At 40.9% G+C, this 26,058-nt stretch overlaps 2 protein-coding genes across 2 annotated transcripts in view; both read right to left on the reverse strand.

The window, feature by feature from the left end:
- Positions 1-26,058, reverse strand: part of LOC138590757 (NLR family CARD domain-containing protein 3-like) — a 289,240-nt gene that overhangs the window by 21,640 nt on the left and 241,542 nt on the right. The window lies entirely within an intron of this gene.
- LOC138590927 (protein NLRC3-like) lies at positions 1,127-14,029 on the reverse strand. Its single transcript, XM_069661369.1, has 6 exons — positions 13,983-14,029; positions 13,499-13,667; positions 12,557-12,676; positions 11,425-11,639; positions 6,717-8,517; positions 1,127-1,453 (listed from the first exon to the last, which is right to left on the reverse strand). The coding sequence occupies exons 2-6, from the start codon at positions 13,627-13,629 to the stop codon at positions 1,267-1,269; spliced, it is 2,454 nt and encodes an 817-aa protein (XP_069517470.1). The 5' UTR covers positions 13,630-13,667; positions 13,983-14,029; the 3' UTR covers positions 1,127-1,266.

Genomic DNA, 26,058 nt, shown 5'->3' on the forward strand with positions numbered 1-26,058 from the left:
CCACTGCAGCTCAACAAGGAGACAGTCAAACACCAAACACTTGATATGTGTAGCTCAGTCTGCTGAAGCCTCTTATTAGTTTCAGCTAAACTGTAAAAGTCAGTTTTGTGAAGTGAAAGAGTGTGAATGTTTGTCCTCCATCTCGTAACATTGGAGTCAGGTTAGAAGAGGATTTCTTCACAGACAGTATGGACAGAGGGAATGATGACAGACATAAAATAACTCTATAAATATATGTGCATATGGGAATGTGAGTGTTGTCTTTAGATTGACCTGAAGAAATATGAACCTCTCCATTAAGACAAACATGTTTCTGGTGCAGACTATTGATTTGTTTTGGCTGAAATCTAAAGGTCTGTTTCTTCAAATAGTTCCTCAATGCTGACATGAAAACAAAGCAACACTTTGATCTGTTAGAAAGAATAACAGGAAATAATATAGAAGCTCAGATAACTCAAACTTAACGCTGTCATTCAGAATCATCACTTCATGTGGCTTTAACCAGGTGTAACACTTGTTCTTTTGAAGGATGCTGCACCTTTTGACATGTTCAAATGACTTTGATGTGTAATTTAATCTTTATTAAGCTTCTAAAGTTTGACTGAACTTTGAACAATAAAATCTGCATATATTTACAGTCTGTTCATGTTGTGAATCACAAACACTATGACTGATATTTTTGGAGTAATTACATCAGAGTCCTTTTTTAAATCTTCACACAGACTTTGAATCCTGCTCTGTCGTGTTGTTTTGGCCGCTGTTAGGCTGCTGTTTATTACTCTTAGCTCTGCTTTGATGCACACCACACCACAGCAGCTGTGTGGGGCGTCAGCTTCTGATACCATGAAGATCATCACAGTTCCTTCCTTCACCTTTACTGAGCTCTGCATTCATGACTCCCTTTTCTTTATCGACCCTGTCTCTCTGTCTGTTTACACAGAAGCTCAAACTCTCTGCAGCCGGTTTTCATCTGCTATCATCAGATCTACGACATCGTTCACATCCCTCACACACATTACAGCCTCGTCAGTGCTGACATCATCTTCACTGTCTGATCGACACCAATGTGAGTCGTGTGAAAACTTTCAAACAGTGAATATCTCTTTTCTTTTCTTCACTTGTTGTTCAGCCATTTGGAAAGACAGAACATTTTAAAATCACTTCTTCAGATCTGTGATCAGGTCAATCCTGAAGATTAACCACCCAAAACTTTCAACCTCAGTCAAGGAGTTGAATTGAACACATAAGAAAAACTACATGCTACAGTCAGTAAACTGACCTCAGAGTCTCCAGTCTACAGTTTGGACTCTCCAGTCCAGCAGACAGCAGCTTCACTTCTGAATCCAGCAGAGAGTTGCTGCTCAGGTCCAGCTCTCTCAGATGGGAGGGGTTGGACTTCAGAGCTGAGGCCACAACTTCACAGTGAGTCTCTGACAGTCCACAGTCAGAAAGTCTGTTATGACACATAAATTATATGATATGTTACAATGAAAGAGACACTTTGTGTTTACTTCATGACAGTTTGACACATCAGACTAAATAACAATCTAAGTTTGCTGTTCACCTCAGGGTTCAGCTCATCTTATCTTTCTGTGTTTGACATGAAACAATAATTCTCCTCACTCCCTCTCGTACCTGCACACTTTGCATCTTTGATTTGCTTTAATGTGCAGATAAAGGAGGAGAAAATGTCTGTCTCCAAAGAGTTAGCATGAGGACGTCTTGATTAGAAACCTTTTTTACAACTTAGTTAACAATTACAGTCGAGAAAGACGATCTGTCTTTACTTGCTACCTGCTGCTTTCAGGTTCACGTGCATGAGTGGGAAAATTCAGTGACTGCTGTCAAGTGGGATCGAAACAAAAGGAACCTTTTAACAGTATTAGACGTGTACATATTTAAATCATATTATAATCAAACATTTTGATGTGTATGACAGCTGAGTGCATGAAGTTTTGTCGTCTACATTCTGTCGTGAGCATCTGAAGAACTTATTCAGCAAACAAACATAGTTAACAAACCGGTAAGGTTTAATTATCGTTACCATGACGTCATCAGAATTAAGATCAATAACATTGGTGTGTATACGATCTCTTAAAGTCTGAATTTCACCATAATGTTCTGAGATATTCATCAGACCTTAAATATTGGTGGAAGCTGTGCATTTCCTGCTACTACTCTTCTCTACAGCAACAAGAGAGAGAAACACCTGTCAGCTTCTTTCTGTGAGCAACAGAATATCAGGAAACACTTCAAAACACAGCCATGTAACACAACCTCCCTCTTTCAAATGTGGAATTCATAAGCAACTAAATGCACCACTGCTCGGTTCAACACACTCAGGGGTGTTACTGTGACAGTCTGTGTCGTATGAGCAGCAGTTCACAGAAGCTAATGTTAGTTCATGTTAGCAAACTGTTCATAGATATTGTTGTGGAACGAACATTTCTGAATCAGTTTGCAGATTTGATGACGATTCTCTGCTTGTGCTACCAAATCACTATGTTACAGCGCTCAACATGATCCCATAGTTTTCACCTGTGGCCACAGTGGCTGCAGCAAACATGAGACAGTCAATCTGAATAACACTAATAATACTTCTCCTTTATCTACAGCACGTTGTAGATATAAGTAGGGCCGCCACTAATTACTATTTTTCTATCGATTAATCGATCGACTTTTTTACAGATTCATCGATTAATTTAAATGATGAATTTTCCTCCAAAAAATCTAATAAACCCTTCTGTTTGAGTTCATTTTATTTTGACAGTGAGCGTACAGAAGCTACGAAGACAGAAGATTTTAAAAAGCTCTCCCTACTAATAAATAGACAACACTCAAGGTGGTTTTGCCTTTTCTGGCAGTCCATCATCCACAGGGTTTCACACACATTGGCCCTCATTTATCAAACGAACGTACGGCAGAAAACCGTGCGTACGACCATTTCCACACAAGTTTCAGCATTTATCAATTTGGACGTGAGCGGACGCTACGATCAGATCTCACGTCAGGTCTGAGCTCGTGTACGCAAATCTGAGTCTGTGGATTTGCGGTGCAGCACAGCAAAATCTGTCTGAGTCTGAAAGTAATTATTAAACAAACCTCAGCTGTCATCTAAGCATAAGCAGCCACATATTCAGAACAGATCAAACGGATTCTTAAAACGAATAAAACAAAATGATTTTTTGTTTTTACGTTTCATGTTTTTACTGATACCACTTTTTTTGTAAAATAAAAAAATATGATAGGTTAAATAGCCTAAACATGACAAATAATTATTGCCCATTAAAATTTGAAATAATAATAAATACAAGCAGAAATATGTTTTTGCAAATGAACTCAAAATAGCCTATGGTAAAATTGTGCAATTGTTTTTGAGCGCAGGTTCAACAGTGCGCACACACGCACACGGGTCACAGTGGAGCGTTGCTTCGGGTTGCTCAAGGGCAGGTGGCTCCGTCTTGGACCAGCGGGGGGAACGCTGCTGTATACCCCAGAGAAAGTGTGCGACATTATTTTGGCCTGTTCAGTTTTGCCTTTTGATGTGCCGGCGCAGCCAGAGGAGAACAATGCCCAGGGAACCGTGGCCAGCACAGCCTCCACTGGGGGCTATACGGAGGAGACAGGACCTCATCAATCGCTTTTAAAATGTGAAGTATACCTTAAACTTCTGCAAACGCGCTGCAGTATTTAATCAGTGATGTGATGAAGTATCCTAGGTGAAATTGGCTAAAGGCATACTAAACACAGACAATGGACAACATTTAGTCATTTAAACTTTTTATTAAGGCTTTCGTTAATTTCTTTTAATGTGTTATTTATTGCCTCAAGTGTGCCGACAACTGAGGCAGCGCAGCACGGGGGGCGGAGGGCACGCGCTCGCTCTCTGCAGCCTGACTCTGTGGGTCTGGCTCAGTGGGACCGCTCTGGGGAGGAGAGCTGGCCGACATACTGCTGGTGCCTGGCTCTGAAACATTTAAACATACAATAAAAATGTATACCCATGTAACATGTGTAAGCCTAATTATTTGTAAGAAATTTGTAAGTTATTGAGAATTTTAATCAAACCCCAGCCAGAGTCCGTTCCTGTACGGCAACGCTGTTGACTGCCTCCGTTATCCTCTTCCACACAGCGTTTTATGAGCTCCTTTAATTCCAGTTTTCAGACTGCCAAAAAGCACATCTTTGTTTTGCTCTACCTCAGATGTGAGGATGGCGATTAACATCTCGGAAAAGTTTCTTTTCTTGCCAGTGTTTCTTTTCTCCATGTTTGACCTGGGCGAGGCCTCCGAACCAGGAATATTTAAGGGCGTAACATGTTAATGACGGTCGAATTCAGCCGCCGCATTTATCAAGACCGGATCAATCGTACGCTGGGATTAGTCAGATACGAACGTTTCATAAATCACACGTGTTTTCCTGTCGTAAGACCAATTCTGCGCTCAGATTTGCACCCGTTTTCACGCAAGATTGATAAATGAGGGCCATAGACTTTACTTGGACGGGCCGCGCAGGTGTATTAACAGACGCCCAAGTATATTTGGCGACCAATTTTAGCTTTTTTTTTTTATTTTAATCCGAGAGAACGACGCCATCCGCGATCGATTAACTAGTGGCACTGGGCAACCTCCCCTCGCTCTAGCCTCACTCTGTGTGTTTCTCATGCTCTGTACCTGGCTCAATCAGTTCATCATAGTTTACAATAACGCAGCGCGGGCAGGACACACACGTTTAATCACGCAGATCTTTCTGTCTGTCTGTCACTTTTAACAGAGACTCCAGTCTGCTGTGTAGTTCATATATTTCCCTGATAAACACAGAGCTGTAGAGGAGCATCAGGCTTCATGATGGAACAAAGTTTTATCTCACGTTATCACTAGAGCCCAACCGAGATTGGATTTTTGGGGCCGATGCCGATTCCGATATTAGGGAGTAAAAAAATTCCGATATCGATATATCAGCCGATATACTCACATATGTTCAAATATGTGAAATACGTCACGATACGAAAGCTAGATACTCTCGAAATGCCGTTTCAGCTCAACGTTAAAGCTAGTTATTATCGAACTTCAAACTAACGGAGAGCCAGACTGTGCGCACGGGATCTTTTCTGCGCAGTTTAGATGCGCAGAGGGTAGAAACAGCGGCGCTCTGAAGGTAAGCTGTCTTTGGCTGATTACTGTGATTATAACATGAGTTTGTTGTTCACAATGTTTCGTTCTGTATGAGAAAGATAATGCTTCCTAATGCTTCCCTTCACTGTGTGTGCTGCTCTGCTCAGCTGTGACGCGCACTCTGGCAGCGATAGGGACGTCCTCATTTCCCATCATGCCTGCCGCCTAGTGCTGACTGAGCAGTTTAAGTTGTTAAGTTTGCTATTTATGTTCCAAAATGCAAAAAATAATTCTTGTTACTGTAATGTGTCTGTTCAGAACATATGTTTTGCATATGGCATATGTTAGTAATTGTCACTTTTGTGCTGGTTTATAGTTGTAACCTCAAGTGATGAGGCTTTTACATTTGTTGACTTCAGCTGTATTTTACTGACAAGCACAAAGACCAAACTCTAGCTCTCATGCTGTCAAAATTGTTAAAGCACCCTTTGACTGTCAGGAGGTAACATGGCTTTCTCCTAGAGCACTGTTAAAATTGAAGTCATTCATATCGGAGAACCTGTACGCCAATATCGATATATCTGCGAATGTCAGCCGATTAAATCCGCTGACTGATAAATCAGTCGGGCTGTAGTCACCACTTCAGTCCGTGATCACCCTCTCCCCCTCTCACCGCTGCAAGTCTGCATCACAGTTTTTATTATATGATGTTTTTTGAAGTGTAATGAAGGTGAATGAGGCTCCATGTATATTAACAGGGCCAAAGGCTGTAATATATTTCATCAGAGTACCCCTCCCCCAATGAAAAACCTTTCCATTTTCAGCGTGGACGTCATCAATTACGTTGTCTACTCGCCGCAGCCCTAGATACAAGTTTACAAAGTGCTTTGAAAACAGAAATACTGGATATATACAGAGCATCACAAAACAAAATAAAGTGCACTGTAGAAATAGAAAAAATAAAGTGGAGTGTGTTTGGTCCCCGAACATCCTCTGTCCTCACTTTGAAATGGATCCAAAACCAGTAACAGAAACATGACAGAAATAACTGCATGAAAGAAATTCTCTCTGTCTTCAGAAATCTGCTTTAGAAAATGAAACACAACTTATTTGAAACTTTTAAGAATAGTGGTTATAGTCAGTGATTATATAGCACACCTTGTAGAATCTACTCATGTAGTAATAACTTTACTGATAACTGTTAAATACTGTTATATGTTGTGATTAAATGCTGCTGTGATAAAACCTCAACAACAAACTCTTAAATCCTTCATGTGTTTAAACAGGTTTGCATGTTGCCTTCATGAACCAATGCTGTATAGTTAAAAAGTCAAATGTAACACATATTAGAAATAAATAGAACAGCTTTTCTTTCATGAACTTAACAGCTAGAAACAAAACTGACTGAAAAACAACATTTTTGCATTGAAAACTTCTGAAACAGCTCAAGAACGTCAGTGACAGAATACAAAAGACAATAGATTTATGAATAAACAAGTGGAACAGTATTTTAAGAGTAATGATAATTCTATAGTGTTGATATCTGAAGAACTAAACGACTTATTAACCCTGATTTAAAATGTGAATCACATCTGGACTTACCGAGCCTTTCTGCAGTTCCTCACAGCTGGAATCAGTCTCTGTCTTCCCTGCCGTGATGTGTTGTACTTCTGCAGGTCCAACTCATCCAGAACCTCCTCTGACATCTGCAGCATGTAGGCCAGAGCAGAGCAGTGGAACACAGAGAGTTCTTTCTCTGATCTGTTCTCTGACTTCAGGAACTCTTGGATCTCCTGATGTACTGAGTGGTCGTTCATCTCAGTCAGACAGTGGAAGATGTTGATGCTTCTGTCAGGAGAGATCTTACCACTGTTCATCTCCTTCAGGTTGTTGATGACTCTCTGGATGATTTCTGGACTGTTGTCTGTCCGGCCCAGCAGGCCTCCTAAGAGTCTCTGGTTGGACTTCAGAGAGAGGCCATGAAGGAAGCGAACAAACAGGTCCAGGTGACCACTCTTACTTTGAAGGGATTTCGTCATGGCGCTCCTCAGAACGTCATCCAGGGATGAGAACTGTCTATGATAGATGTGTTTGTTCTCTTCTAGGAAAGCCTTCAGTACTTGTGTGTTGCGGTGTGTGTAACAGTGGAACATGTAGACTGCAGCCAGAAACTCTTGAACGCTCAGATGAACAAAGCAGTAGACTGTTTTCTGGAAGATCACATACTCTCTTTTAAAGACCTCAGTACAAACTCCTGAGTACACCGAGGCCTCTGTGACATCCAGACCACAGAGCTCCAGGTCTTCTTGGTAGAACATGATGTTTCCTGTCTCCAGATGTTCAAACGCCAGCCTCCCCAGCTTCAGAAGAACTTCCCTGTCAGCCTCCATCAGCTCCTGAGGACTCACCTGATGTCCCTCATCATACTTCTGCTTCTTCCTCTTGGTCTGAACCAGCAGGAAGTGTGAGTACATGTCAGTCAGGGTCTTGGGCAGCTCTCCTCTCTGGCCTGTGGTCAACATGTGCTCCAGAACTGTCGCAGTGATCCAGCAGAAGACTGGGATTAGACACATGATGTGGAGGCTCCTGGATGTCTTCATGTGTGAGATGATTCTGCTGGACAGCTCTTCATCGCTGAATCTCCTCCTGAAGTACTCCTCCTTCTGGGAGTCAGTGAAGCCTCGGACTTCTGTTAACCTGTCAACACACGTAGGAGGGATCTGATTGGCTGCTGCAGGTCGGGAAGTTATCCAGACGAGAGCCTTGGGAAGCAGATTCCCCTCGATGAGATTCATCAACAGGACGTTGACTGATGACTCCTGTGAGACGTCAGACACAACCTGATTGTTGGTGAAGTCCAGTGAAAGCCTGCTTTCATCCAGGCCGTCAAAGATGAACAACAGTTTACAGACAGCGAGCGTCTCTGCTGTGACCTTCTGTAATGCTGGATGGAAAACATGGAGCAGCTTGAGAAGACTGTACTGCTCGTCTTTGATCAAGTTAAGCTCCCTGAAGGAAAGCAGAATCAGCAGCCTGACATCTTGGTTTTCCGAGCCCTCTGCCCAGTCCAGAGTGAACTTCTGCACTGAGAAGGTTTTTCCAACACCAGCGACGCCGTTCGTCAGGACCACTCTGATGTCTCTCTGTTGGTCAGGTAAGGATTTAAAGATTTCGTGGCACTTGATTGGAGTGTCATGGAGGGTCTTCCTCTTGGAAGCTGTCTCAAGCTGTCTAACCTCATGTTGGGTGTTAACCTCTTCACTCTGCCCCTCAGTGATGTAGAGCTCAGTGTAGATTCTTTTGAGGAGGGTTCCACTTCCTGGTTCATCAGTTCCTTCAGTCACACGTTCACATCTCCTCCTCAGACTGATCTTATGTTGATCGAAAACCTCCTGCTGACCACCTTTCACAAAACAGAGAACAAAATGAGACGAAACAAGAACATTTGACAATCTGGTGATTATCTTGTTACTAAAAAAGATCAATATATGAAAATATAAAGTGTTAAAGTTGAGTCCAAATCAGCCTCTGACTGTGTGTCAGTGAACGTGTTTGATTGACAGCAGAGAGAACAGGTTGATCCTCAGCAGCTCGTCTGCAGCGCTTCATCTAAACAGCTCACTGTGGCTGTTTCTTCATCACTGCAATATTTAAAACTGATGCACTGATAAAATCATGCAGACGATGTTCACATCTTGTTGTGTAGACCTTCTTTGAATGATTGGAACCACTAACAAAGCACTGACAATCTCTGTAACAAATACACTACATTTCCTATAGCTGCTGCAAAATAAAATCCTCCCGCTGGTAGGGCTGTCGCGGTGAAGGAATTTACCCTGCGGTGATTTAGGACGGCTCAACCGAGCGGTATGCGGTATTACCGCCATGTATCTTTTGTTTTTTTATTTATGCTGATTTTAGTGAAGTATAAGTAAGCTTTATTGTCAGGCTATTGTTACTTATATTGTTGCTTGTAAAATGATGAAGATTACACAGTTTTAACACTAATTAAATACTTAAATGCAAATAATATATATTTTGGTGCAAAACTCTTGGACAGCAAAGATGGGGACAACTATAAAAATGTTGATTTAAACCAGTAAGAATGTTTACCTTTATACAAAATTGGGCCATCGACTACATTTTGATTGGACATCACTAATTTGATCGTTATCTGCGTGACAGCGGGTCTAACTACTGCACTGAGAGAGAGGGAGAGACCCCTGTTTGAATAATGACTTAGGAGTGCTCTGCAGACATGTAGGTCTGTGAAGCTGGCTCAGCATATCAGTATATGCTTTGTTTGTTGTTTAATGCATACAGTACACCATAAAAATGTTGCTTGAGAGACGCAGAAAACACGCTGATCAGTGGCAGCTGGCCAATAGAGGGCGCTAGGGCGCCGTCCCACCACTCCCGACGTCCTAGACCTCCAATGAACAAGACTTTACATTAATTTGTAATTTATTTTTATTTCATACATTTCTTTATTAGCAAGGTAAGTATTACATGTTGGTGAATAAAGTGTATAATCTGCAATAAAATGGAGATTAAAAATGTTTACGTCGTCTAAAGTTACTGATAGGTCACGTGTTTCCGGCCTGGGGCGCAATAATCTTTGTCCATTGACCCTCGTTATAAGTTGCACATGCGCAGTTTGCTCCTCTTCAATACAAGAGATAGGAGTAGACAGGGCGCACATCACCAGCGCCCTGACAGCATTTATCCATCTAGCAGCAGCAGCTGAAACCACCAACCACTAGGTGGCAGGTAAAAGAGAGCGAGCACGAGTACGAGTCATAAATTGGGTCAGAATTAGTCGGACTCGTTGACGTTCAGTGTATCAGACTGAGATTAAGACAGGCACGGCAGTGTAGTGTCAGCTAGGTACAGTATAATGGCGAAAGAAAATACTGTGATGTCACTGAAAGATGTGTCTCAGCAGCAGCTGGCCAAGAAACGCTGCACACTGGGCCCAGGTGAACTTCAGAGGCTACCTACAGAGGTGAGATAGCAGCTGTGTGGTGTTGGTCTTTTATTGTTGTTATTGGTGTTTGTTTTTAATCGTAGTAGTGCTGTCTTGTCAGAAAAGTGGGCAACAGTAGACCCAAAATGATGTAATAGTCTAGTTTCAAGGATTCTTCATTTGTCATGTGCACAGAGATGCAAAGTAAAACATGCGGTGAAATAAAGGAGATGCTCAGTTACTGTGTATCAAAGGGATCAATAACATAACAATGAGATCAGCAAATAGAAAAGATTAAATAGAGTACAATTAAATAATATAAAATTACTAATGCAACATGAAGTGTCTCAGTATGGAGTCAGGCCACCACAAGCCTCCAGAACAGCTTCAGTGCTCCTTGTCAAATCTCTTTATATAAACACGGGGGGGATAAACGGTGCTTCACTGCTAATACTGGATAATATTTAGCCTAAGTTTATTAAGGTTACACATTTTATTTCATTTTCAGTTGATTTATCGAACATGGGGTTTCAAGTAGGCGAGCTACGATATTAAAAATTCCTCACATCACCGTGGTACTGCGGTCACCGTGACAACCCTACCCGCTGGTTTGCTGATGGAAAACTTTCATGTGAAGCAGCAGCAACAGGAAATGGTTATATCAGACAGAAACCTCAGGAGCTGAAAAATTCAACCAAAACAGAAGTGCCAAAAACAGTTGAAGTTCCCATAATGACCACTTGAGGCTGGCTCCAAAAGTGAGTCAATCCCCACAGACCCCATGTTAAAATCCCCAACTTTACAGCAGAAATAAACATGTTTACAGCCTGGGACTAAAAACTGTTTTGTTCTCTACAGCTCATTTCGTTATGACATCTGAATGAGGGTCATCTTTATTTGACTCAGCCATTTTAATTATATTTAGACTTATAATTTTGCATTATTAAGGGCCCGAACTCTTTGAGTGACAGGTGGATTCTTCTTATATACAGTCTATGGTGAACAGCAGCAGTTTAAAAGTTCTTCCTGATGGAGAACAAGCAGCATGCTGATATTTTAAGCAAAGACAGGGGGCGCTACAATAAAATCACAACATGTTAAATATACATTTGTTTTGGGTTCAGATTTTTCCTCAAAGGAGAACACGGGACGAGTGACACAGAGCAGATATGTATGCTGGAGCAGAACACATCAGTTCATTTGTAATGGTATTTATAAAGATCTTAATGTTGGTGCTGAATGACACAACAAATGTCTCTGTATTAAAACAACAAGCCGTGTTTTCAGACACGATGACATCAGCAGACTGATGGACGGTCTTACTTTGTAAAGTGCTGGTCTCACTGGCTGTCTGCAGTCCAGGTGTTGTTCTGGATCTTTCTCCACACTGGGGACAGGAGGAGTCTCCTGATGAACCAGACTGGTCCCAGTATGAGGTGAGGCACTGTCTGCAGAACCAGTGTCCACAGCTGGTAGAGACTGGATCCTTCAGGACGTCCTGACACACAGCACAGCAGGACGGCTGCTCCTCCACAGAAACATGACTCCTCTTCTTCTCTCTGTGAACACATTTCTTCATGACTAAAATGATTTGTTGAATTTGGTAGAAAAATATCACCATGTGATCGACACTGTCTAGAAGCTGTGATAGCTCACAGAGAGCAGTAAAAGTGTTTGTCATTAATTAACTGCTTTCCTATCAGACAGTCTTATTAAACATTGTGTGATCTGCCTGTAGTTTGTTATTAATACAAACTCAACACTTCCTGCAGCTGCTTCACAGTAAAAGCCTTCCATTAAAGACAGCTGATTATGTGCTTCACTGTTTTACAGTCACTGTGGGCGGCTCAGCTTGAGTCAGTGATGTTTGAACTGAGGTCAGAAGTGGCCTAAATTAAACTGAGGTAGAGCAGCAGGCTCAGACACACAGCATGTCACAGAGGTGTCACAGGTTCAAGTCCAGACAGGTGCCTTTGTTTTCAGTCTCTTCATGTCTTCTGTAGTACTATCACAAATACAATGATGTCAGTGTGCTGCAGTGTTTCATATGAGATGTTTGTGTCTTTCTCTCTAGTTGAACAACAACACTCACTGAGTCTCAGAGCCTGCTGTGCTCCTCATCCTGAATAAACACATTTAAACACATGAAGTCTTTTCTTTACGTTTTCTAACCACATTGTAACTGCAACAAGTTTCTGATTGTTCCTCCTGTTCTTACTTTATTTATATATATCCCAGCATGCAATGAAAGTAACACTTCATAACGCAGAAAACTCAGCAATAATAATCACTAAATTATTATTTTATGATATGATTATATTATTCTCAAACTCAGAATATATCCACCTTAGTTTGAAACAGTTTCTGCAGTAATAACTCTGCACCATGAATATAAATCTATTAGCAAAACATTTAGTATTCATCCTCAATGCATCGTCATCTGTCAGGTCAGTTTACAGTAACAACAGTCTCTTACTTTGTGTCTGAGGGTCCAGGTTCATTACTGAAGAGTGGAGGAGGACTTTTGGACCGGTCACTCTTCAGAGACAGACAGCTGGATACTGCAGACTCTGCTCTCTGTCTGTTGGGCTGAACTCTGCAACACACAAGATGTTTTTATTTATATCACATGAGTCCTTGATAAAATCTTCAATTCTACTGCTGCTGTTGATAAATAGGAGATTGAAAGGTTTGTATTATTCTTCTTAGATTAGTTGACAGCTGTTTAAGGTGACTGACAGCTGTCACTGATACTAAGAGGAACAAATGAACTGAAATGAATCATATAAATGTTTTGTTGTTTAACAGTAACAACAGTTATAATAATTGTTTCACCTCAGCAGTAGATAACAGTTTACTCTGTCCAATAGTTAGAGTACATCTTTCCTCCAGATGGCAACTGACAGCAGCCATTTAGTGTCCTGATAACATTTCGTCACCATGTTTTACACAAGCAGTGAGTTAAAGATAAGACAAGTCAACTGTCCCAGAGGGAAGTTCACCCTGGGTAACAGAGCTGCACACAGACACAGCTGCAAACAACTTTAAACTACATGTAACCAACAGTCGTACACTAAAGACAAAACAACAAACCAGAAAAATAAATATCATAAAGATATGTTTAATATTGCACAAACCAACACAATATTCTGAGTAAAAACATAAAAAATTAATGAAACATTTGAAGCAGATTTTGAACAGTAATGAATCCTATATTTTCTGGAGGTATAAATTCTGAAATGGAGATTTCAAGTGTTTTCCTGCAGGAAAATCATCAGAAGTTTGTGGATATAAAACTGTTGTTTTTTGTAGAACAGTTTCTGCATCATTAATATAAATCTATTAGCAAAGCATCTAGTACTCATCCTCAATGCATCGTCGTCTGTCAGGTCAGTTTACAGTAACAACAGTCTCTTACTTTGTGTCTGAGGGTCCAGGTTCATTACTGAAGACTGGAGGATGATCATTGGACCGGTCACTCTTCAGAGACAGACAGCTGGAAACTCCAGACTCTGCTCTGTCCTCCTCTTCCTCCACACAAACACTCATTTTATTGAGAAAACACACGTCTGTGCAAGAGTCACACGCTAGAACGAGAGAACAACACACACACACACACACACACACACACACACACACACACACACACACACACACACAACAGTATACAGTTTAATAAAACCAGTCAGCGCTCCACCTGCTCAGTGTTCTTTATATCTCTGCTTGTTTTCGTGAGTTACTGACGGTTTAATGTAACTTATTCAGCCAATCAACACTTTGTGTCCACAGATGAAACAAACTTTCGAATTTACTCGAAGTTCTCTTTCCTCTACAGTCCACAGGTGGAAAAGTGACTCAGAGACTTTAACAGTGAAATGATACAAATGTTAATTAACACTCACCCTGCCTCAGCCTTCAGTTTTGTCTCCTGCTGCGTCATCGATTCAAAATGGTGGAGTCTGCTCCGTCGTGAAGTGACTGAACACTTTCACTTTCATGTTCCAGCCCTGTTGAGCCTGTATCCCGTGATCAGGTTGCTCCTCCCCTCTCCATTTACAGGAAATATGGTGAGTCGATGATGTTTCATGAACACACTTCAAAGCTGCCTCAGAAAGACGTGTTCAGAATAGAGTTGAAATCTTTCACACAACATTAAAAGAAGGCATAGGTGATCAATTTAAGAACCGTGCACTGAACTGGATGAAAGACTTGAAGCTGATAATTCATGGAATGATGAATGGAAAAATACTCGCTGTACTCAAAACAAACAAATGCAACTTAAAATACTAAACAGATATTATTACATTCCTTCACAGTGGTGCAAAATGGGCGTAAGAGATGATGGTAAATGTGTTAAATGTGGTGCTACTGAAGGAACTCTGCATGTTCTGCTGTGGGAGTGCAGAGTTAAAGATCTTTGGGATGGCGTTACAAAGCAAACGACAACTTACATCAATATTGACGTTCCACTCACACCAGAGTCATGTATACTGGGAGATTTGCAAGACTTCAGTAGAGACTCAAGAAGAATCAAATCTCGTCTTTTCTCATGTAGCACAAGTAACTATTCATGAAAATAAAACATATTATTTGCACTTATTAAGAAAGAGGCACCACCTTCTAAGGGAGCGAATTAAACACATTGAATTTTGGTAATAATCAATGTCATTATCTGGTTTGTAAGTTCAGAATGTTTATTTATATTGAAATGATGACAGAGCTGATTTTTTCCTGCTGCCTCCACAGATGGTTACGGGTTAGGTAGCTAAGCTAACAGGTTAGCGCAGTGGGTCTGAGGCCAGCTTAGTGCTCTGAAACATTGAGGACAAATTCCTTGACACTCCGGGTGGGATCAAGCTACTGGAACCAGAATAACAGAAACACACCAAGTCCTTTCAATAAGCATATCTCACGCTCGTCATGCGAGCTAACAGGGGTGAAGCCCTGATGCTGTCTTCTACTAATGCTGTGGATGACAGGCCCACCTGCTCTGAGTACACCGGCACCACTTGGACAGGGGACTCACTGACAGGGTCCAGTCTATTATTAATATAACTAAACATACGTGTCAGTATTAACTCAGTGTCTCAGTCAGCCAAGGTTTGTCTGTTTATTTCAATTCAATGGTGAACCTCCGGTATATTTCCACATCACACGGGGAACCATAAATAAGCAGCATAAATAACTACTTATGAAACTTTAAATTTCACTCATGAAGAAAGAGGCACAAGTTTCAAAGGAGTGAATTTAATCAGATAGAACTTTGATAACAATCAATCTCATGATCTGGGTTGCGAGTCAGAAAGAATTGATTGTTAGTTTCTGCTTGGAAAAATAAAACAGGCAACGACTACGGCTAACTTCTCCTGCAGCTGATCAACAGTTGCATTCCTTCCTTTTCTTCTATTAATTTATCTTTTATTTATTATTCCCACACATTTTTTATTTCTTTATTACAAAAACAGCAACACGGAAAGTAGGCCCGATGACATTTCCAGCAAGCTAGCATTGTTACAGTTGGGACACCAGTTTAGCTCAGCGGTTTAATCACACGTCCCATGTACAGAGGCTACAGTCCTCGATGCACGGGCCCGGGTTCGACTCCCACCCTCGGCCCTTTGCCGCGTGTCATCCCCACTCTCTCTTCCCCTGTTTCCGACACTATCCACTGTCCTCTCTCCTTCAATAGAGGCATACAAAATGGGTTGTTTAACTTGAGGAACTACTTAAAATCACCTTTATTCTGCAACAGAGGCAATATTTTTGAATCCACATGTTCACAGGAGTTCTTGCAGACCTTTCGGAGCAGCAGTGAGTGTTGCTCTGAAAGGTCTGCAAGAACTCCTGTGAACAAGACTTGCTGGCTTTTTCAGAGATGACAGTTTGAAATGCTGTGAATTAGTATTTAATGTGTGAGAAGATTGTTTGATGTGTGTCTGTGTGTGTAATGCTGCAGCCCTGTTACCATGCTGTACCAACACTCATCACACACACTCTGCTCATTTGCTCAGAACTAAAGTGAAGGAAAGTTAAACTACATGTCACATGGGCGCTAGCAAGGAGATATGTTTAAGAACTCATGGGAAATGTAGTTGTTCATCACAAAGCTGACACACTAACCAAAGTCCTCATTCTAAGTGAGACGACCAGGTGTTGAGATTTCAGTGACAGTGATAGATTCTGGTTGATCTCAGATTACAGACAAAAGACGACAAGAACGTGTTCACGTGTAGACAAACCCAGAGAGGATTTCAGAGCTGATCCTAGAACTAACACTGATCTGTTTGTGGTGGCAGATACTTCTATCATTAATCTAAGAAGTTAATAAATACAAAGAGGACAACTCAGATTTATTTTGATGTTCATGTCAAGAATAAAAATAAAAGTTGGTTTACGTTTTGACTCAAACAATAAGAGAAGAATCAGATCCGGATTCAAGAAGAACAAGAACCAACAAAGAGAACCCAAACTGATCAAACTGTATGTGGAGCTTTAAATAGTATTAAAGGAAGTGATGACATCATGTTCTCAGTACCAACAATACTCTGTTAAGGTTAAGCACCTGCCTTCTCATTGTGACTTTATTAAAGTACAAAAGACTTGAATTTCAAAGTAAAAGTATTCACAGGGCAGTGTTGTGTTCTTATGTTAGTGGATCATTATTGTTGATATATCATAATGTAGGAGTTACTTTATTGTTGTAGTTTGTCCAGGTAGAGTTCGGGTGGATTTTATCTGAACTAATGCATCATATGTTAACTGATCACATGTTTGTATTTAAAATGTTCATCTATGAAGTAACTTGAAAGTAGAGCTTTGAAATAAACGTAGAGGAGTCAAAAATACAACACTTCCTGCTGAATTTATTGGGCACAAGCACCAAGTAGATGTTCTCAGGTAAAGTTCAAGTCCCTCAAAATCTCCAAACAGCTCCTTAAGGGGAGACAAGAGGAGAAAAGTGGATGTGAAGAGGTTAATAAAACATCAAAGCTTCCTGATATTTCTGTTGATGTTTCTGAGTTGTGTCCGTGTCACAGGTTTGATCCCAGTTTGTCTCCCTGTGTGTCTGTCTGAGTGCAGAGAAGACAAAAACACACTGATGTTTATGTCTCGGCTCGTTGTTGGTGCAGCGGCGCCACTTGCTGTCCACACCAGCAAACCTCCAGCTGAAGTCAGACGAGCTCTCTGTCTGTTCTTAAATCACACATCCTTCATGCTCTCTGCTGTGTGTGGGATGTTTCTGTGTTTTGTGTCACATATCTTGTGTTGTTCTGTGTGTGACGCACCCAGAGAAGTGATTTGTGAGCCTCAAGGACAAAATTCTATACGGAGAAAACACAAAACATTTCTTTATTATTTACTCAGGTTTTGCTTTCAGTTTCATCTTTTTCCTTTTGAGTGGCTGCAGGATTTTATTTTATACTTTGTAATTCCTCTCAACTACATTTATAAAAAAGGTTTTCTTACTGCAGATCAAGTTTCAGACACTAAATATATCATGAGTGTAAACAATACATTTATAGCTTTCAGTCTGATATTATGAATGATGACAAAATAACTTTGACAGGGGTCGTTACTTTAACTGCAAATACGTCGTACATTTAACCAAGAAACAAAGTAAATGCAGGGCTTTTATTAGAAGTTAGATATTTGTACGTTGTGGAATTGCTACCTTTGCTAACTGCTCGGGACGAGTTACTATGTTCCAGCCCCCCTGCTCGGCCATCTCTCCACATGCTGAGGTCGAAGCAGTCAAGGTCCAAAGCAACACAAGGTTAAAGTTCAGGCTTTTTATTCCTAAAATAAAAAAGGGTTTGATCAAAGCAAATAACTAAATCAGGCACATTAAAGGAGATATAGGGCCCTTTAAAAGAGGTCAACATAACTCGACTAAAAACGTGTCTGTATCGAGCCTGGACGGTGAGTGTCGGAGAGGGAGTCAGAGCAGGAGTCGGAGCGTGGGAATGAAAATGAAGACACTTCAGGATATATATGTGGCGAGGGTGGTGGGAACAGTCAGTGAGAATTAGAAAGGTGGACAACGCCACCTGGGGACTTGCACCCCAGGAAGGACCAAAACTTTAACTACTATTCTTTTACATTAATAAAGCACACAGATTCATAACTCAGGAGGCAGAGACGTGTTTTCAAAAGAAATCAAATATTTGATTGAATTCATAAAAGATAAAAACACTAAATAAGATGGGACTGGAGCTGTGGGGAAGGAAACAGATGGCTGGACAAGTTCAAAGCTAAACCAAACTAATGAGAATTAAAATGATTCTTTATTATAACAGAATCTAAAAAGGACGATTACAAAAGTTAAAATATAGAGTGACCTTAAAATAGGGTTATTAAACTAAACAAAACTGAGCTGAGGCCACGAGTGGAGAGGCAGACTACACTGGAGAGCGCAGGGGTGCTACCACTGACTCACCTCATGTGAAACACAGCAAACCTCGCAGTAACGATGGTGCAGTCTGTTGGTGTCCCAGTGCTCTTAACTGGCATGCAATAGGTGCAGGGACCTCACCATGGGTGCCTCGTCTCCCAACAAAGTGACTCTCAGCTCCTGTAAGAAAAAGAACTGATACAAAAAGAATTAACAACCAAACAGAAGAAACACAACAAACCCAGTTGGTTAAAAGGCAAAGTAACTCAAATAAACCGACTTATGAAGAAAATGTTTGACACTATTCCTCAAAGAAATCAACAAGACAGTATAAACAAACAGTTACTCAAACCAAACTAATAAACTAAGGCAAAAAGAGCAAAACAACAAATCTAACCACGTATCATAAGCCGGCAAAAACCAAGAATGAAAAAGGGGCAAAGCAATGAGTATAAAAGGGCAAAAACAGCAGCAGTATTATGGTAGAGCAGCCGAGAATGAAACACTAAACATGAACCAGGCTCGTACTGCTGCCATTTAAATACATGCTGAGCCACCCTACTCACCACCATGAGGCTTCACGAGGGATTATTCAGCAAGGGCAGGGAACCACGGGCCAGAGTACGCTAAGTCACACTATAAAGCTAAAACAAAAACATCTTATTAAAAACCTGTTTAAAAAGAAACTACAACTCAAATGGGATTGTGACATACCTGCTGCAACACCAACAACACAACAGCTCGCCAGACAGGAGCAAGAGCGACTTCACAAGGCCCGCAGTACCTTATATTATCTGATTAGTGTGTCGGTGGAGGAGGAGTCAGGTAAGGGGCTGCGTTCAAAGCTGCCCTGAACATGAAACAATGTTCTTACCGCATGTAAATAAAAAAGAAAAGGAAAAAGGACAGTATTTCAAGTGATGGCAGCCAAACGATGAGGAAGGATGATGTGTATGTGGTTGGAATGATCGCTGTAACCCAAACAAACAGGATTTTCAAGGATCTACATGTGGTAGGAAAGTTTGTTGGAGAAAAAGTCAGATCTGTTAGGATAACGAGAAGTGGGATGGTTATCATTGAATGTATGTCGAAGCAGCAGAGAGATAAAGCTCTGAAAACACAAACATGTGAGGACTACAGCAGTGTCACCTGCTTCCCACACGGAGCAGAGGTCAGGAAGAAGGGGGTGCTAAGTGGCGTGCCTCTGTCTGTTGAGGTGGACTCTGCTTTGGATCTTCCAGGAGTGTGTGAAGCAAGACGAATGACAAGATCTGGAGAAGGAGAGACGGAGGACACTACATCAGTGTGTTTGTCTTTAGAAGGAGAATTGCCTGAGAGACTGTATCTTGATTACGTGTGCTACAGAGTGAGGCCGTATGAGAAAGCTCCTCTCAGGTGCTCCTGCTGTCAGGAGGACGGACATGTTGCTGCTGTGTGTAGAGGAATCAGAAGATGTGGTGAAAACAACTGTTATGACAGTAACTGTAAAGTAGAGAAAGATCAGGCAACGTGCCTTCACTGCAAGGGAAATCACTTCACAGGGTGTACACAGTGTCCAAAAAGACTGAAGGAGGAGAGAGTGAATAGGATCAGAGCTGAGAGGGGACTGTCACACGCTGAAGCTGTGAGAAGGATGGAGAGAACTGATGAAGTGATGGCTGTGCAAAAGGAAGAGGAGACAGTTGAGTCTGGGTTATAGAATGGGATATGTCATGAAAGGGGATCACGTTGGGTGGACAATGTCAATATTTTACAGTGTAAAACTGAAACAATCCAGTAGGTGGTGGTGATGTAATGATTATGGATTGTGGAGAAGAAGAAAGCAGGAAGGAGACACAGCAGCAGGTAACTCAAAGGAAAAGAGAAAATAATTCATAGAATCTAATTAAAGCAATGACAAAGCAATGTACATTTTTGTGTACTATCACACGTGCTGTTCAAAATCTCAGAGCTGAACTTCCTCGAGGCAGGATGGGTGGAGTAACTCACATGCTGTGTTCCAAATGCAGCACTATACTAGCAGTACGTCCTGATTTGGCCAACATGTAGTATGCACTATGCATACAAAAGCAAAATGTGCAGTATGCCAAAAATACCCGGATGTCGTACTGAATCGGAGAAAATCTCTAGTATGCATCGGACCAGTCTACCTCTTCTTCTTCTTCTTCTTCTCTCTGAGATTATGGCGGATTGCAACCAACGTTAAAAGGTGCATACCGCCACCTACTATACCGGAGTGTGTAACATCATGGGCTGATACTGTACCTCAGGTTAAGTAACATAATAAATCAATTAATTAATAAAAAAATGATATAAAACAAATAAATAAAAAATACAAAGGAATAATATTCTTATATCCTACGATACAGTCCTGTTTCTCTCAGAAACATAATGAGTGCTTTGCCACGTTTACATTTTCACCCATCCCTAAAATCCCTTCCAAATTCCATCCCCGTCCTAACCTACCGATCTCGACATGCAATATGTTTCTCTCTGCATTATATTTCCGACACTTCATAAAGACATGTCCAACATTCTCAGGAACATCACATGCATCACACTTTTCTGAACCACACTTTGCCATTAAATAAAGAGTTGATTTCAATCCAGTACGTCCAAATCTTAACCTTGCCACTGCCACTTCCTCTTTTCTGCACTTCCCTTTATATGACTTAACCTTAATTGGTTTTTGTATGTTATAATAGTGCCTCCCTTTGACATCCATGTCCCACTTCTTCTGCCACGAGTCCCTCACTGCCGTTCTTATTAGTGATTTGGCTTCCCCTTTTCCAAAAGGAACTTTCAATATTTTATCTTCATCTCATTTCAATGCTCTCTTTGCAATCTTATCTGCTCTTTGGTTACCCTCCACCCCAGCATGAGCAGGAACCCAGCAACACTGTACATTAGTTCCAATCCTTTGCAGTCTCAGCATTATTGTAGATATTTCCATCAATAAATCATCTCTTATTGTTTCTTTAGAATTCAGGCTGCTGAGTGCTGCAGTAGAATCTGAACAGACGACGACTCTCTCTGGCCTTACCTCTTCTACCCATTGTAATCCTAAAATTATAGCAACTATTTCTGCTGTATACACAGACAAGCAATCATTCATTCTTTTACATCTAACTATATCAAATTCTGGTATAAACACTCCTGATCCTACAAGTCCACTTCCTGGATCTTTAGATCCATCAGTAAATATTTGCATAAAGTTATAATATTTACTTTGAATATACTTTTGAACAATGTGTCCAACGTTAACCATATTTCTTTCACTCCACACCTTCTTCTGCTCTACAACTTTCATGTCCACGTTTGGCACTGGAAATATCCATGGAGGAACATTACCCCACAGTGTACTTGGTCCATACTCTAGTCTATTTAAACCAGATTCTTCTGCCGTTTTATTGATCTTCCAACCAAATCCTTGACCTTTGTGTGGTTGTGAATATTCCCAACAATTACACAGCACCTTTGTTGTAGGTTGTTCCTCTCCAGCTCCCTTTAACTTAACCCAATATGCCAGCGACAACTTTGTGTGTCTGAGATATAATGGTAGTTCATCAGTTTCCACCAGCACTGCATTTGTAGGAGTTGATCTGATTGCACCAATACTCATTGTAAGAGCTCTAAACTGTATTTTGTCTAATTTTTCCAATATGCTCTTGGCTGCTGCTCCATACACCACACATCCATAATCAATACAACATCGCATTAATGCCTGATATATATCCAGTAGTGACTGTCTGTCTGCTCCCCATTCATGACCACAAACTGATCTCATGAGACTCAGTACTTTTTTACATTTTGTTTCAACCTGCTTCACGTGATTCCTCCAGACACATTTCTCATCAAAGCACAAACCTAAATATTTGAACTCTTTTACTCTTTCCATATTTTGTCCATATAACTTAAGTTGTATCTGCTCTACACTTTTCCTTTTAGTAAAGAACATGTAACATGACTTTTCAACTGACATCTTGAGTCCCCAGTCATAAGAGCATTTTTCAACCTTCATTATCGCCCTCTGAATGCTAGTGGTTACATGTTTAATGTTTTCCCCCCTCTTCCATATAGCCCCATCATCTGCAGAAAGCGATGACCCAATATCTCCATCAACATTCATCAACAATGTTAAACAAAATAGGGCTAATAGCACTACCTTGTGGTATTCCTTTAACAAGATCATAATCATCTGAAACAGCATCTCCAACTTTAACATGGAATGTCCAGTTAGACAAGAAATCGAACACCCAGTTGTAGAGCCTACCGCCACCACCCATCTTACTCATTTTAATCAGTAGCCCTTCTCTCCACATGGAATCATAAGCTTTCTCATATCAAAATATACTATAGCCATAACCTCTTTCACACTAATGGCTCTTTCTGCCTCATTACTAACCTTCACTAAAGCATCTAGTGTAGACCTGCCTCTTCGGACACCACTTTGATATGCACATAATTATCCTCTTTGTTCTAACCAGTATGATAGTCTATGAACTATGACCTTTTCCAGCCATTCACTTAAATGAGATGTAAGTGCTATAGGCCTGTCATTTCCTGCATTAGCTGGGTCTTTGCCAGGCTCACTAAAGGGTAGTATCAAAGCACTTTTCCAGCAGCCAGGCATTACACCTTCTCTCCATATCTTATTAAATAGGTTTAATATAATTTCCATGACTTCATCTGGTCATTGTCTAAACATAGCACAGCACAGTTGATCTTGTCCTGGAGCTGTATATCCACTTCCCTCTAAGGCCCTTTTCAACTCAAACAAAGTAAAGTCTAATGTCTAATGCCGACCCCTCACTGTGCTTCTTCTTTGTTACATCAGCATTGGCTCTTAAAATGTCAGCTTTTTGTCGCTGATGTGTTTCATCTAGGTGATTGCCACTGTGAACACTTGCAAACTTCTTTCCCAATAGATCCGCTTTTTCCTTATTTGTAACTGCCATATTGTCTCCATCTATCAATGCTGGGATTTTAACAGATTTCCTTTTCCCACTCGTCTTTTTAATCAGAGCCCAAATGTCACCCGACTATTTCCTTGCCAATAGAGGAGCAGAACTGCCTCCATGAATTCTTCTTAGATGACTTAATTATTCTCCGTGCCACAGCTCTCTTCCTTTGATAGTCTATCAAAGCATCTTGACTCAAATGCTTTCTCAAGGCTTTGAATGCACGATTTCTTTCTTTAATAGCATGTTTGCATTCATCATTCCACCATGGAACCAATTTCTTTTTCCCATTCACTGTGCTCTTGGGAATGCATGTTGATGCAGCACTAATAATCATGGACTTCACTGCTCCTGTACAGCTATCGACATCACCCTCCATCACTATTCTTTGAGCAGACTCAATGCAACATTCTTTGAATTTTCCCCAGTCAGCTTTAGAAAAACACCATCGTTGTATTACATTACCTTCCTGTATGACACGTTTTGGACTAGTTGGACCCAAAGTTGCGGACACAGACACAGTAGCAGGTTAAGGAACAGTCTTTTAATTTATGAGAAAATATCACCGAGCACAAAGTAGCAAACAAAAACTCCAGGTGGCGTGGCAGGAGACGTGCTGACCAGGAAATGCAGGAGCATGCAGCAACACAAAAACTCTCTTCAGCGGCAGTGAGGCACACACTAGGAAAAACACGAGAGAAAAGATATTAGAAAAACACTTACAAAAAACCACACTGGAGAAAACTCACGTATGAGAAACAACACTAGAAGCAAGAGCTCTACGGAACAGGACGGAATTATCTGGCAAGGAAGTGGAGTGAGGGCCAAGCTTTTATAGAGGAGTTGACTGCTGGTGGATGAGAACCAGGTGTGTGCTCAGCTGCAGCTCAGGACACAGAAAGTAGGTCAGCCACGCCCCCTGCCACACCACTGCAAACTGAGGGAAAGGGAAATAAAGCAGAACAAACCAAAACACAAAAAACACCAAAATAAAAGTAACAAAAACTACAACCATGACACTGTTCATACATATCAAAATTCACAGAGCATATTATAGGAAAGTGATCGCTCCCTATATTATTGTCATTCTTTATATGCACCTCTCTAGCTTGTCTTTGAACAGGGCATCCTCCAAAAGCAGCACTATGTTCACCAACATCTGATTTTTACACCTTGTCCACATTTTCCAGAGTCATGTTCTCCTCCACATCTTAGCTTTCCTTTACATTGGCCTGCTGTATGTCCCATTCTTTGACACATTTATGTTCATTAATTGTACAGAGAAATCATCCATCCATCCATCCAATCATCTGTACTGCCATCCACTCAGCCTGTACTCATTAAATGGTTCAATGGCTCTTGGATCCCTGTGTTTTAATGTGCACACCAGATACAAGTTCCATGATGCAGCTTTTATTACAGACAAACTTACTTACACTCGCTGAGTTTAGTGATCGTCTTTTTCAAGTGCGTTTAAACTCATTCTAAACCGAACACACAAACGGTCTGAAGTCATTTTAAGAGACTGTGAATGAAAATAAGTGAACATGTGACAATGATGTTTGTGTGTAAGCATGAACCCTTTTACTGTGTGGCTGTGACTCCACACAGTGATGCATGTGTATATGTCCTAGTATCAAAGCACTTTTCCAGCAGCCAGGCATTACACCTTCTCTCCATATCATATTAAATAGGTTTAATATAATTTCCATGACTTCATCTGGTCATTGTCTAAACATAGCACAGCACAGTTGATCTTGTCCTGGAGCTGTATATCCACTTCCCTCTAAGGCCCTTTTCAACTCAAACAAAGTAAAGTCTAATGTCTAATGCCGACCCCTCACTGTGCTTCTTCTTTGTTACATCAGCATTGGCTCTTAAAATGTCAGCTTTTTGTCGCTGATGTGTTTCATCTAGGTGATTGCCACTGTGAACACTTGCAAACTTCTTTCCCAATAGATCCGCTTTTTCCTTATTTGTAACTGCCATATTGTCTCCATCTATCAATGCTGGGATTTTAACAGATTTCCTTTTCCCACTCGTCTTTTTAATCAGAGCCCAAATGTCACCCGACTATTTCCTTGCCAATAGAGGAGCAGAACTGCCTCCATGAATTCTTCTTAGATGACTTAATTATTCTCTGTGCCACAGCTCTCTTCCTTTGATAGTCTATCAAAGCATCTTGACTCAAATGCTTTCTCAAGGCTTTGAATGCACCATTTCTTTCTTTAATAGCATGTTTGCATTCATCATTCCACCATGGAACCAATTTCTTTTTCCCATTCACTGTGCTCTTGGGAATGCATGTTGATGCAGCACTAATAATCATGGACTTCACTGCTCCTGTACAGCTATCGACATCACCCTCCATCACTATTCTTTGAGCAGACTCAATGCAACATTCTTTGAATTTTCCCCAGTCAGCTTTAGAAAAACACCATCGTTGTATTACATTACCTTCCTGTATGACACGTTTTGGACTAGTTGGACCCAAAGTTGCGGACACAGACACAGTAGCAGGTTAAGGAACAGTCTTTTAATTTATGAGAAAATATCACCGAGCACAAAGTAGCAAACAAAAACTCCAGGTGGCGTGGCAGGAGACGTGCTGACCAGGAAATGCAG

This window comes from Semicossyphus pulcher, unplaced genomic scaffold (assembly GCF_022749685.1).
Source record: "Semicossyphus pulcher isolate SPU_LCO1_2020_fin unplaced genomic scaffold, fSemPul1.0.p SCAF_14, whole genome shotgun sequence".
Taxonomy (NCBI): Eukaryota; Metazoa; Chordata; class Actinopteri; order Labriformes; family Labridae; genus Semicossyphus; species Semicossyphus pulcher.

Coding starts and splice junctions, on each gene's coding strand:
- LOC138590927 (XM_069661369.1), bottom strand. CDS start 13,629: ATGAGTGTTTGTGTGGAGGAAGAGGAGGACAGAGCAGAGTCTGGAGTT. Junction 11,640..12,556: donor CCTGGACCCTCAGACACAAA/GTAAGAGACTGT, acceptor ATGTGTTCACAG/AGAGAAGAAGAGGAGTCATG. Junction 8,518..11,424: donor ACCTGGACTGCAGACAGCCA/GTGAGACCAGCA, acceptor GTTTTGTGAAAG/GTGGTCAGCAGGAGGTTTTC.